General features: G+C 44.5%; 1 protein-coding gene across 1 annotated transcript in view; it reads right to left on the reverse strand.

The window, feature by feature from the left end:
• The window catches only part of CALN1 (calneuron 1), a 453922-nt gene that overhangs the window by 176293 nt on the left and 263738 nt on the right, over window positions 1-13891 (reverse strand). The window contains exon 4 of the mRNA XM_088832959.1: window positions 3132-3244. Coding sequence (XP_088689085.1) covers window positions 3132-3244 — 113 coding nt within the window. The remainder of the gene's footprint in view (window positions 1-3131; window positions 3245-13891) is intronic.

Consider the following 13891-nt stretch of genomic DNA (forward strand, 5'->3'; position numbering starts at 1 on the left):
AACATTGTAGATACTTCATAGTTATTTGACTAGCTGGGGACTATATTTACTTTCCTTTCATCTTCTTTTTCTGATTATACAAGTAATGCATGCCCATTGTCAAGCTTTTGAAAAATACAGACAGATATGATCACTCATCATGCTATCACATATGGAACATCACTGTCAACATTCTGACATATTTTTCCCAGTTCTTTTATGCATAAAAGATTTGGCATCATATTGTACCCGGAGCTTTCTGGAGTGTTTCTTTCCTGTGCAAACAGCTGTAAGATAAACTAGACCTATTTGTAAACAGGCAAGTAAAAACTCACTCTGGAGCATGCACAAAGAGCAGGAAGCCCTGTGAGTTTCTATGTTCTCAACCTCCAGCCCCAAACCTGTTCCCACACATCCAATGCCATCCACTGAACAGATCCATTTGTTTAAATACTGATGTGTTTCATTTCTTAAATCAGAAACTGTAAATTAGGGAATTCCCTGGTGATCCAGTAGTTAAAGATCCACCTTGCAAATGCAGGGGACTCAGGTTTGATCCCTGATCAGGGGACCATGATCCCACATGCTGCAGGGCAACTAAGGCCCATATGCTTGCAACTACTGAGTCCACGCGCTCCTCAACAAAAGAAGCCAATGCGCTGCAATAAAGACCCAGCACAGCCAAAAAAAAAAAAACCCAAACTATAAATTAGTCAAGTCTTAATGAAGTTTGATTATACATAAGACAGAAATGTAAGCCAAGGAGCCAAAGTGTTCTACCTGTACCTTCTACAGGTACAGGTAAGTTCTGATGGTAAGACACCACTGGCCCTCTCCTAGCTAAGGGTGGGACTCATCTCTCTCTCTCTTTAAAAGGAGAAGAGTTTAACAGAAGTGTTGATTGGACTGAGATCACCAGAGCCGCGTGATCTCCCGTGATGCTGGTCATTACCTCTGCCATTTGGTCATTACCACGGTCTGTGAGCTCATGGCAGAACACAGCTATGCACAGTGCTGGAGGTCACAGAGGAGGAAAGATGAAGGGCTGTTGTGGGGACTCAGGTGAGCCCGAGATGCAGATGCGTCACAGCCTGGGAGCGTCTGCTGCATTAGAGACCTTCTTGGGTACAAGTGGCCTCGTGGTGTGTGGTGCGAGTGACTGGCAGAATAAAGTGACTGTGAGGACCACACTGCTCTGCAGTTGCGATGGAGCTGAAGTATTGAGCATGAAAGCCCTCCCCTGCCCCCACCCTGCATCTGGCCCTCTCAGTCCCTCCCTCCCCTCCCCTCCACCACTAACATACACCAAGTTCTGCTCAACTACATCACAGCAGTAACAGCCAACACAAGGGACTCTGATCAATGAAGGAGAAGAAGACAGTAAGAATTCCACAAGTTATTATTTGCTACAAGAGAGAGGTTCTGAACTGGCAGCCAAGAAATCTGTGAGCCTCACACCCAGAGGACTAAGTACCCAGGGAGGACAGACACTCTGGGGCATGGCCCTCTTGTTAGTAGCCAATCAATTCCATCTTCACTGATACCAGTTTCCCACAAAGAGCCAGGGGCTCAAAACTTTGGGGATGAGCACCAGCTGATAAATAGCCCTTTTTGCAGAATCCCATTTGATTTTCTTCTCCCCTTGGCCCTGTAGGCTAGAATGCCAGGAATGAGTGAGCCCTGGAGAACAGACTTAATTTGCAAGGTGAGCCTAGGGCCTGGTGGGATCACTTCTCAGAACACAGAGAACATCCATGGTCAGTTTTCCTCTAAGGCAGGGAGAAACCAAAACCTGAAAAAAAAATGAAAGGCCATGACAGCAGTGTCAGGCCAGGAAGCTGAAGCCAAATTACAGCCCCATTCCCCTTTGTGGTCGCCGGTCTCCAAGGTGGTCCTCAATGACCCCTCCTCGGGGTATCCGCTGGGAGGAGTCCTCTCCCTCCACTGAATGAGGATGCCCTCTGTAACCAATAGGATTGAGGTATAGTTGAATTACAATGTTGTGTCAATTTCTGCTGTAGAGCAAAGTGACTCAGTTATACATATATACACCTTCTTTTTCATATTCTTTTCCATTGTGGTTTATCATAGAGTATTGAATATAGTTCCCTGTGCTATACAGTAGGACCTTGTTGTTTATTCATTCTCCACAAACCAGTTTGCATCTGCTAATCCCAAACTTCCAATCCAACTCTCTCCCACCCTCCTTCTCCTTAGCAACCACCACTCTATTCTCTCTGAAGGACTGTCTTAAATGTCTTTTGTAAAACCCATAGTGACTGTTAGACTATGGGATAAGTAACAAGTTCTTACTAAGTACTTGTTGGTTATATGCAAGATGATAGCAGATTAAGACTAGAGGTACACTGCCAACTGCAGTCCTTAACTAGATGAGAGAAGTATCTTTGGTTAAGGAAAAAAACACATCAAGAAATTAAAGAAACCAACCTGTGTTGGAATGGTATTTTATAGGTCTAAACTATAATTCAATTTAACTTGACAAATTATACTTAAATTTTGAAAATAATTATTGATGAGCCATTTCTCAGATTCCATAATCACAAAATAATATTCACATTTTAAAATTAAAGAATATAAAGAAATGACTTCTAGCACATCAAAATAGTTCAAAGGTCATTGTTAACTTGGAATTTCTAAGACAGCTTGCAGATAGAAGCAAACTGAGAAGTATCAAATACAAGTTTTGAGATAAAACCACTCTATCCTCTTGAGATATAGGATCCAAACACACAAGGCAATCATATCATCCTCTCAGCAAGGACCTCCTGAACCAGGAATGGCAGTGAGCACAGGTAATACCAATATGTCCTTCCTAAGTGTCTCCAGGAAAAAAATCTTTTGTGAACCAGAAGAGGAGGAATCTCATTTCTCCAAAATGTAAAACTATTTCTGAAATAAGGAATAAATAGGGAGATATTGCACTCTTCCAAGACTTAAATGAGTATAGTTTTGATACTTGTTTTCAGGGGACCTAGTATGATCTCAACTTAGTTGTCCAGTTCAAGAAATGTATGTCAGTCGAGCCCAGAAGAGAGCTTCACACGCTGAACAGAAAAGAATTCACAGTTAAATGTTAGTCCCAAACCCATGTTTACTATCAAATCCAATCTTTAAACAAAATCTTAACTCACCTGCCAGAATATGCTGTCTATTGTGTTTCCAAGAAAACCATCGCGACCTTCTGAAGACACCAGTTTGGGGCCAAGAATGGTCATGAATTCATCAAAATCCACCTGGCCATCCCCTGGAAGGAGAAGATGGAGAAGATTAAATAAGTATGAGTTGAAAAGTAGCTGAAATTGACCTGGAAATATGAAATAACACTGGAAATATGAAATAAACATCTCCATGAAATAAAATCATGGAATAATTTGAAATAATGAAATAAACATCTGGGAATGGATGAATAAAATAAACATGAAATAAACATCTACATGCTTTTCTCCAAAGCATGACCTTGATCCATGAAGAACTGGAACCATTTCTGAAAATTGTGCAACATTCTTAAAATAAAAAAAGACAACCAAGAAACTGGCAATGATTAGTACCTCCAATACCACCTATCCCTAATCATTTGTTAGTATTTATATCTAAATCCCAACCAACATCTCCCACAACCTCACAGGTACTGTATTTCCTGGACCCCAAGTTACCTAGCTGTACAGTAGAGAAATCACACCTTTATCCCCATCTCTTGCTTCATACTGGTCAATCACACATAAATTTAGTCATCAAGTCTTACTGACTTCACTTGTTAAATAGCTGTAGCTGCTCTACCTTCTTCATTAATTCAATTGCTAGTCCAGTTCCGAAAACACCGTGGTAGGAAAATGTTTCCGAGAAAGAATGTTCTAATCATAACTACAGCGTTACCAGTAAAGTGACTTTTGTCCTCATATTCTCACCTCCACTCCCTTCACACAGCTGAGTTTACTGCTCCCAAAGCCTATCTGATCCTGCTTTATAAACGGCAATGGCATCTTTGACCAAAAATAAGGAAACCACCTCAGAACCCACCCACCTCAAGTCCCCTTATGCCTTTTGACACCTTTTGCTCCCCACCTCTGCACAAGATGTCATGCTATTTCAGAGCTCCTGACCTCTGTACACACTGTTCCCTCCATTTGTCTCCCGGGTGATCTCTAACTTGTTTTGTAAGATGAAGCTGAAATATTATGTTCTCTTTTGGTATTTTTCCTGACCCTTTCTCATCTCACTAGAGTTGGGCAAACTTCTGTCTCTCCTACTAACTTAATGTGCACCTGTTTAGAACTGATCACCCTCTATCTCAGCCACTAATGTGCATGCCTGTCTGCCACCTGGATTGTTAGCTCTGCAAGGCCAGGGACCCAGTCTGAAATGTCTCCATATTTATACCATGGTGGGCACTCAAAGTGCCCTTAGAGAATGAATGATATCACTTGCTTGTATTTTCTTTGCTCAATATATATTGTTCAATATATATTGGAACTTCCATGCTAGAGCTGACACCGACCAGGTGAACTTAGGTCAACTTAGACAAAAGCGGACCTTCAGGGTATGGCCTGAGCCCCCATAATTCATCAGTGTGGCATTCTGCATGGACTGCTTGGGAGGGTGTCTCCACCAAGAGTCACCACACTTTGGTCCCAGGTAAAAAAGACAGCCCAGGTGGCTGCATACAAGTTTGCCAAAGTGCAGACACGTCAGTCCACTCCCAGAGTGTAATAGCCTTCCATGAGCCTTTGCTGAAAACCTACTTCCAAAATTCAAGCAGATGTCATCATCAAGATGTCAATCATTCAGAAAAAGACAGTTCAGGAACAGATTCCAGTGTAGATAAAACTTCCAAGAGGACAGGAGAAGCATGACAAGTGAGTGGGAAAGGGAAGACCGAGCCACCAAATGGGGTGGGGCAGCCCAGGGACGACCGAGAAAGGGATGTACCTCTTACCATTCGACAAGATGAAAGGATCTGAAATTTCACCCTGGCTGGTCATCATCAGCTGACAACAAGTTAGCATCTTACCTTTCAAACTAGCAAATACTTCTTAAAAGAACACTGTTCAATGCTGGCAGAGATGTGGAGAAGACATGAGCTCTCTTATGCATTCCTGTGTGCTCATCCTGAATACTGACTAGCAGGATTCAAGATGCTGTGTCCGACTGGCTCCTTTTCACTTAATAACTTCACTTTTAAAGAAAAAGACAAAGCGAGGAAACTACCTTAAAGGCAGACCAGGATGTTAACCCAAAGATAAATCATCCAGTATTTGTGAAAGTAGGAAGCTGGAGGAAGCTGAGAACGGCCCAGTCTTGCTGGTATTCACGCTGAGTTAGCACGTCTAGGACAGTCACACTTGTTACATTCATGCACTAACCCGCTGCTCACCCCAAATTGCTCCTGCTAGTGAAACCTGGCACTGGGGACTTCCCTGGCGGTCCAGTGTTTAAGAATCAGTCTGCCAGTGCAGGGGACATGGGATCCTTGTTCTGGGGACTGACATTCTACAAGCCACAGGGCAGCAAAGCCCCTGAGCCAACTACTGAAGCCGGAGTGCCCTAGAGTCCCTGCTCTGCAACAAGAGAGGCCACCATAATGAGAAGCCTGCATGCTGCAACTAGAGAGTAGCCTCTGCTCACCACAACTAGAGAAAGCCCGCGTGCATCAGTGAAGAGCCTGTGTGCTGCAATGAAGACCCAGTGCAGCCACAAACAAATAAACAAGAAGCTGGTGCTGGATGGCCAAAAAGTCTCAGACCAGAAGATGCATTCTCAAGAGAGAAAGTGTCACCTTCAGTGAGATGGAAAGTGATTCTTAGGGGACAAAACCTATCTTGGGCATTACAATCGTTAGTGGCCCTCCTAAGGTCACAGTACGTAAAGAGACATGCACGCTATATCTGTGCCATTAAAATGCCATGGGGTTGGGGCAACTAGAGAAACAAGTGTCTTAAAAGGCACCTGAGCAGGTGAGTGGCAGAACAAGAAGGAGGAGCAGGACAAGAGGAAGAAGAGAAGGAAGTAGTTGGAGAAACACTAGGCTAGATAAGGTCTCAAGTACAGTAAGTCCCCACCATGCCAATCGTCAAGTTGTGAACTTTCAAAGATGCACACGTGCATCTGGTTCTAGCAAGTAACCAGAACCTGTGCCATCAACGTCAGGCATGAGTGAAATTGCAGCTTGCCCTCCATCTCCTATTGCTGACGATCCTTCAGTTCCACCATCTCCCACCTCCTCTTCCTCTTCCAGTTGGTAACCCTTGATGCCAGCCCCTGGATGCCAGCTGTTGTGCTGTACTAGTGTAAGATAAGAAATATTTTCTTTATTTTTTGTGTTTGATTTTTATGTATTAGTTGTGTGGAAAGCATTATAAACCTATTACAGTACAGTATGAGATAGCCGATAGTGTTAGTTGGGTACCTATGAACAAATGAGACTTACGAACAAACTGGACTTACTAATGGAGCTTGTTCATATGTAGGGGACTTACCGTACCATGGTTCTCCTTCCAGGGACCTCCTTCTGAGGTGCTGGTCTAGTAACAGCATCATGGGCATCATCCTAACTGTCTGTCATTCAGGGCAACGTCCACCAGTTCATAAAGGTTTAGAAGCTCAAGGGTGTGGATCATTTTTTACAAAGACCTCATAAGACCCTATCTAAAATACATCCACTGGGCTGGGTCATACAAGCTTCTGGCCAGGGTGGAGTAGGCACCACTCTTGCTTGGGAGCTGAATGGAATGTGCAATATATATTTCTCAGTATATTTGGCACCTGAGCACCAGGAGGACGAGGCTGTTTTTAAACAATCTACCTTTCAGGTAAGAGGAGAGCGATCACCCACCTCTCTGAAATCTACCCCCTACCCAGGTGATGGGAGAGCAGCATGTGGAACTGAAGTCCACACAGAACCCTGGTCAAAGTCATCAGGGAGAACTCACAGATGGTGCTCTTGGCTGAGAACATCAGCCTCAAAGTTGACAAATGGAAGTGATGCTTCCAACCATATCCTGACCTTGGTGAAGGGAGCAGCTATTTTGCTACTGAAACCCTTGGCTGGAAGGGAAGCTCTTGGGTCACGGTAGACAACCCCAGGGTGGTGCCAGCTATAGCACAGGGGCACAGGGGACTTGGCAGAGCCTTTCTGCTAGTTGGAGGAGAGGTCTGGTTCATGGAAGGATTTGTTTTTAGCTATTAAGCAGAAGACATTTGGAACCTCAGATTTTTTATTGGTCAAAATGTGATTCTCCATGGCCTTCCTCCATTTTCTTTTTCACTATCAATGAACCAAGGGAGATTTCCGCAGGCCCACAGTTGGAGAAATAAGAGGGATGCCTCTTTGCCTTCCTCTATGTCTCTTGGGATCTTCTCAGCTCTGGCTCCTAAGCACGTGCATACTGTACATTTTCTGCAGATCCTCAGTACACAAAGACTCCTCCCTCATATACACAGCTCGGCACTGGTCTTGCCAGGAGTACAAGATTCTATTCAGATGGAGACTGAATAAAAGTCCCCTTGAGCAGATCCTAGTTTAAAGGACAGACAGGACTGGGAACACCCCATTAGCTATCAAAGCTGCTCCTAGCAGTCTGGCCCCATGTCCCACCAACCCACCCCACCCTACATCCATCTCAGGAGTATTGAGAAGAGTACAATTTCAGAGACATCTCCCTAAGTTCCTTATACAAAAACTAGCCACTCTGGGAAGTCTGGTGATGATCTTAACATCTAACATACTGAGCATTCACAATGCCATGGCATCATTGGAAGACACTGCACAGCCTAGTTCATTGAAGTCTGCCAGTAGCCCATTTTACAGATGAGAAAACTGATGCACAGAGAGGGTCAGTAACTTGCAGAAGCTCACACAGAGAAGCAGAGCGGTGATTCCCAACCCAGTAGCTTGCCTATGCTTTTGCTCCCTCTCAGGAGGCCAGGTGACATATGACTCTGTCAGGAACACTCATTCATCTGACCCCAGCGTTCCCTGGCTGGGGAGTGCTATGGCTCCTGGCACAAACAGGCAAATTGAAATCTAAGTTGTCTTTTTGTCTAGCTATCAAGTCTCAGGTCAGCTGCTGGAGGCCTTTATTAAGCATTTAAGAGAGTCATAATAAATAATAGGAAATATTGATTTAACATTTGCTAAATGCCAGGCACCGAACTCAAGGTCTGACATATATTATTGTGTTTGACTCCATCCCAACATTGTGAATAGGTTCTGCCCTTCCACATTCTACCTTTGAGAAAACTTCAGCAAGAAGAGCTTAAAAGGAGCTAGGTCAAGGCTGGGCAGCTAGTATATGCTTGCCGAGGGATCAACTTGGAACTCTTGATATTAACCCCCACGTTGCAAAGCCTCACTCTATGTCAGAGGTCCCAGTATAATTCCTGTTCCAGGTTCACACCTCTCTGCAAGTCTGAGAGTAATATGTTTTCCTACCTGAGCTTTTAGGAAAGAATTTAGTGGGAACTGGGAAAATGGCCTTTAGAGGCTTTAACACAAATGACCACTGTCTGAAAGCTTTTTGTTCCCCAAATTGCCATTCTGCCTGCAATGAGGGTCTCAGTAACTCTCCTTGGAGGGTCAGTTCTCAGAGGATCCAGGTCTCTCCCATACAATCCTATAGGCGCCCTCTTCCACCAGGCCTGGCAGGGTGACATCAGGCAGGGGACATTCACATATCCCCTAAAGACACCAGACTGGCATTCACGTGTCCCTTAAAGACAAACTGGGCATCTTCCCAGACCGCCCTCCCCTGACCCTTCACAGAATGCAGCAAACTCCAAATGCAAAAACTTCATTTAGTTAAATCATTTTACGAATCTTTAACAGTCAAGTAAGTGCAGAGCAAAACAATGAAACTCACTCCAATAAGGACTCATTCCTAACCTCCCCCATGCTTCCAATATCATGATCCACTTAGCAAGACAGGCAGGAAGCTAACCTGCCTAGGACCGCATCTGATTGCTTCCCACTGCTATGTAAGTCAGAGTAATGAACTTGAACGAGGGCAAGAAGCTGCGGGAGGGCCAGGACTGCATGACATTCGTTAAGACCAACCAGCTGAAACTTCACCAAGAGGTAAAATAACAATGAAAATCCCTGTGAAATAAAAGGAAGGAAAGGCATATTCAGAAAAAATGATGGGTAAAGAAGGGTAATGAGGAGATAGCTTGGGAGGAAGAAGAAATGTCTGCTTGAGACTCCGTTCCAATCAACTGACTCAATTCCAAAAGCACGGAGATGTGAGGTGTATGGTAGGGCAAGAGAGGGATGCATAGACACAGGCTTACCCTCCAGGAGGTTGCAATCCATCACCCAGGGCAGAATCAAGTAGGGGCTGGGACTGACCTAAAAGCATTGAGCTAGGACAGCACCATGGTAGGAGCGAAGGCTCTAATTTGAAAATTCTCCACGGCTCAGGAGTGAGCTGAGAAATGGGATACTTCCTGCCATATCAGTAAACAAGGAAATCACAGTCATCGGCAATTGCAGCCCTCCAACATGAGCCTGTGAGCCCTGAGGAAATTCAGGGCTGAAAAGAACACCTGCAATCTAGCAGCCATTAGATAGCAGGCACTCCCTATGGTGAGCCCTGAGGGAACATAGGATGTGAAAATACAGGATAAGACTGAAGCGACTTAGCAGCAGCAGCAGCAGCCCCAGATAGCTCAGGTGCATACCCGAGGAATGATTTCGGTGAGCTTAGACTCTTGCATTTTCCCATACTTAGAAAAGTGCTAAATGCCTTAACTCGAGATATCTGGTTTTCTTCAATTAATAATAATCTTTTGATGTTCCTGATTACCTGTCCTTTATTGAAATATTGTTGTTGTTGTTTATATGCTAAGTTGAGTCAGACTCTTCATGACCCCACGGATTGTAGCCCACCAGGCCCCTCTGTCCATGGGATTTCCCAGGCAAGAATACTGGAGTGGGTTGCCATTTCCTTCTCCAGGGGATCTTCCTGACCCAGAATCAAACCCATCTCTGCATTGGCAGGCAGACTCTTTACTGCTGAGCCACCAGGGAAGCCCTTTATTGCAATATATCCTAGTTATATAGCCTATGTATTTAGCTCTTCCCCTGGTCTCCTCAGAGTGGTTTCTCGGGGCTCTCTTTAATGCTGTCTCCTGGGCTACAGTCCTCATTTTGCCCCAAATAAAACTTGACTTGCCACTCTCATGGTGTGCATTTTTTTAAAAAATCAGGAGAACCCTTAACCCATAGGAAGGGGAGGTCCTAATAAGCTTAAAGAGGAGATGAGCACCCTGAATAAATCATGGACCCCAGGAAGGATGTCATGTGACTGGAGCAGTAACCACTCTCTTTTCATGCTAGAACAAGGACTCCTATGGGAAGAGAACAGGACAAGATAAGCCCTGCTTGTCCCTGATGCAGAGTCAGTGGGAAGTGTCCAAGTCGGGAGTGAGAGCATCACCCAATCCACCAACTCCATCCACTGAAATTTTTATGCCTAATGCTTCCACATCAACCTCTTATAATGTGTTAGGGACTGAACTGTGTCCCTCCAGAATTCATTGGTTGAAGCCCTAACTCCCAGTGTGACTATATTTGGAGACAGAGACTTGAAGGAAGTGATTGAGGTTAAGTGAGGTCATAAGGGTGGGGCCCTAATCCAATAGGACTGGTGTCCTTTTAAGAAGAGAAACAGGGACTTCCCTGGCAGTCCAGTGGTTGGGACTCTGTGTGTCCACCATAGGGATCATGGGTTTGATCCCTGGTTAGGGATCTAATATAGACTTCAAAGCAGCTGGTGACACAGCCAAGGTTCTTCCTTGTGAAGGATTGACTGTAGGCAGCAGGCCGGCTCAGCCACTATTCTGAAAGGACTAGCATGTTATTTCCATCCTCTGCCTCTACGCTCAGAATTTTACTTACTTAAGTCCTCCTACTTCCCAAACTGCCCCATTCTCAACCTGCTTATCAAAGCACCTCCAAGGCCCAGACAACCCCAAGCAATGTACCTGCCTCCAACAACCTAGCATCCCAGGAAGCCTGTTTCTCATGGGAGCTGGACATTAAACAGAGCTTCTACATCTCTTATGTATCCTGCTGCTGCTGCTAAGTCACTTGAGTCGTGTCCGACTCTGTGCGACCCCATACGCAGCAGCCCACCAGGCTCTGCCCTCCCTGGGATTCTCCAGGCAAGAACACTGGAGTGGGTTGCCATTTCCTTCTCCAATGCATGAAAGTGAAAAGTGAAAGTGAAGTCGCTCACTCGTGTCTGACTCTTAGCGACACCATGGACTGCAGCCTACCAGGCTCCTCCATCCATGGGATTTTCCAGGCAAGAGTACTGGAGTGGGTTGCCATTGCCTTCTCCGCTTATGTATCCTAGAATAATAGAAAAGATGCTTTAACTTCCGCTTTATATCCAAATGGGAAACTGCAATAGACCACAGTAGAAAGTGGGCTTCCCAGGTAGCGCAAGACCCACCTGCCAATGCAGGAGGTGTAAGAGATATAGGTCCGATCCGTGGGTGGGGAAGATCTGCTGGAGGAAGGCATGGCAACCCACTTTAGGATTCTTGCCTGAAGAATCCCATAGACTGAGGAGCCCTGCGGGTGGGCTACAGTCCATGGGGTCACAAAGAGTCGGACACGACTGAAGCAACTTAGCACGCACACACGCACAGCAGAAAGCTGAGGGACAGTAAGGATAAAGGAGGAGCTGGTGGAGGGTGGAGGCATGTACTAGCCTTGGCACTGCTCACTCTCACTTCCGTTCCAAACAGGACCAGGAAGTAGTCAATGAGGCTGGCTCTCAGGAGGTGCGCCAAGTTCGTGCTCATAGCTGGGGCCCATACTCCTCTGGTGTTGTTTCTCATCCATGCTCTGGGTCCAGCCAAGCCTGATCTGCTTAGAGTTAGCCCCGCCATCCTACCTCCTCTCTTATTTTCTGCACTGGGACACAGCCCACGGGCAACGCTGAATACACACGGGCACTGTATTCCTTGTTCCTACTGCTCTTATATGCACATCTTGCTCAGGGATCCAGAGAGACTGTCAGGACAAGACAGACCATGCATCTTACTGGCACCAGACTCGCCTTCTACTCCAATAGCTGCAAGGTCATTTCTAACCTTCAGAGAATAGTGTTGACTAGAAAGTTTTGGATCTGAAATACATTAGGGAGTAAGTTAAGAGAAAATGGACGCAGTGACTTCAGAATAATCTTGACTTTAGCATCACAAAGAACAGATATTGAGCACTGTTTTATGGACTTGTAGGTCCTTTGGATAAATGTCTATTTAGTTCCTATGCCTATTTAAAAAATTTTTTTTTCTATTTTATTTTGTACAGATGATTTGAGGTGGACCATTTTAAATGTCTTTATTTAATTTATTACAATAGTGCTTCTATTTTATGTTTTGTGCTTTTGGCTGCAAGACACGTAAGGGATTTTAAGCTCCCTGACCAGAGAGATAAGTCAACCTCTCTCATCAGGAAGCTTCCATAAACCTCTTATCCTTATCCATCAGAGGGTGGACAGAATGAAAACCACAATCACAGAAAACTAATCAAACTGATCACATGGACCACAGTCTTGTCTAACTCAATGAAACTAAGAGCCATGTCGTGTAGGACCACCCAAGACGGATGGGTCATGGTGGAGAGTTCTGACAAAATGTGATCCACTGGAGAATGGAAGGCAAACCACTTCAGTATTCTTGCCTTAAGAACCCCATGAACAGTATGAAAAGGCAAAAAGATAAGACACCTACCAGGTTGGTAGGTGCCCAATATGCTACTGGAGATCAGTGGAGAAATAACTCCAGAAAGAATGAAGAGACTGAGCCAAAGTGAAAACAATGCCCAGTTGTTGATGTGACTGCTGATGGAAGTAAAGTCTGATGCTGTAAAGAACAATATTGCATAGGAACCTGGAATAGTAGGTCCATGAATCAAGACAAAATGGAAGTGCTCAAACAGGAGATGGCAAGAGTGAACATTGACATTTTAGGAATCAGTGAACTAAAATGGACTGGAATGGGTGACTGCAATTCAGATGACCATTATATATACTACTGTGGGCAAGAACCCCTTAGAAAAAATGGAGTAGCCATCATAGTCAACAAAAGAGTCTGAAATGCAGTACTTGGGTGCAAGCTCAAAAATGACAGAATGATTTCTGTTCGTTTCAAACACAAACCATTCAATATCACAGTGATCCAAGTCTATGCCCTGAACAGTAATCCTGAAAAAACTGAAATTGAATGGCTCTATAAAGACCTACAAGACCTTCTCGAACTAACACCCAAAAAAGATGCCCTTTTCATCACAGGGTACTGGAATGCAAAAGTAGGAAGTCAAGAGATACCTGGAGTAACAGGTGAATTTGGCTTTGGAATACAAAATGAAGCTGGGCAAAGGCTAATAGAATTTTGTCAAAAGAATGCACTGGTCATATCAAACATCCTCTTCCAACAACACAAGGGAAGACTCTATACATGGACATTACCAGATGGTCAATACCGAAATCAGATTGATTATATTCTTTGCAGCCAAAGATGGAAAAGCTCTGTACAGTCAGCAAAAACAAGACTGGGAGCTGACTGTGGCTCAGACCATAAACTCCTTATTGCCCAAAGCAGACTTAAATGGAAGAAAGTAGGGAAAACAACTAGACCATTCAGGTATGACCTAAATCAAATCCCTTACAATTATGGCGTGGAAGTGACAAATAGATTCAAGGGATTATATCTGATAGACAGAGTGCCTGTAGAACTATGGATGAAGGTTGATGACACTGTATAGGAGGCAGTGATCAAGACCATCCCCAAGAAAAAGAAATGCAAAAAGGCAAAATGGTTCTCTGAGGAGGCCTTACAAATCACTAAGAAAAGAAGAGAAGTAAAAGGCAAAGGAGAGTAGGAA

Source organism: Moschus berezovskii, chromosome 27, assembly GCF_049115385.1.
Source record: "Moschus berezovskii isolate FMDL1 chromosome 27, NW_MosBer_1.0, whole genome shotgun sequence".
Classification (NCBI taxonomy): Eukaryota; Metazoa; Chordata; class Mammalia; order Artiodactyla; family Moschidae; genus Moschus; species Moschus berezovskii.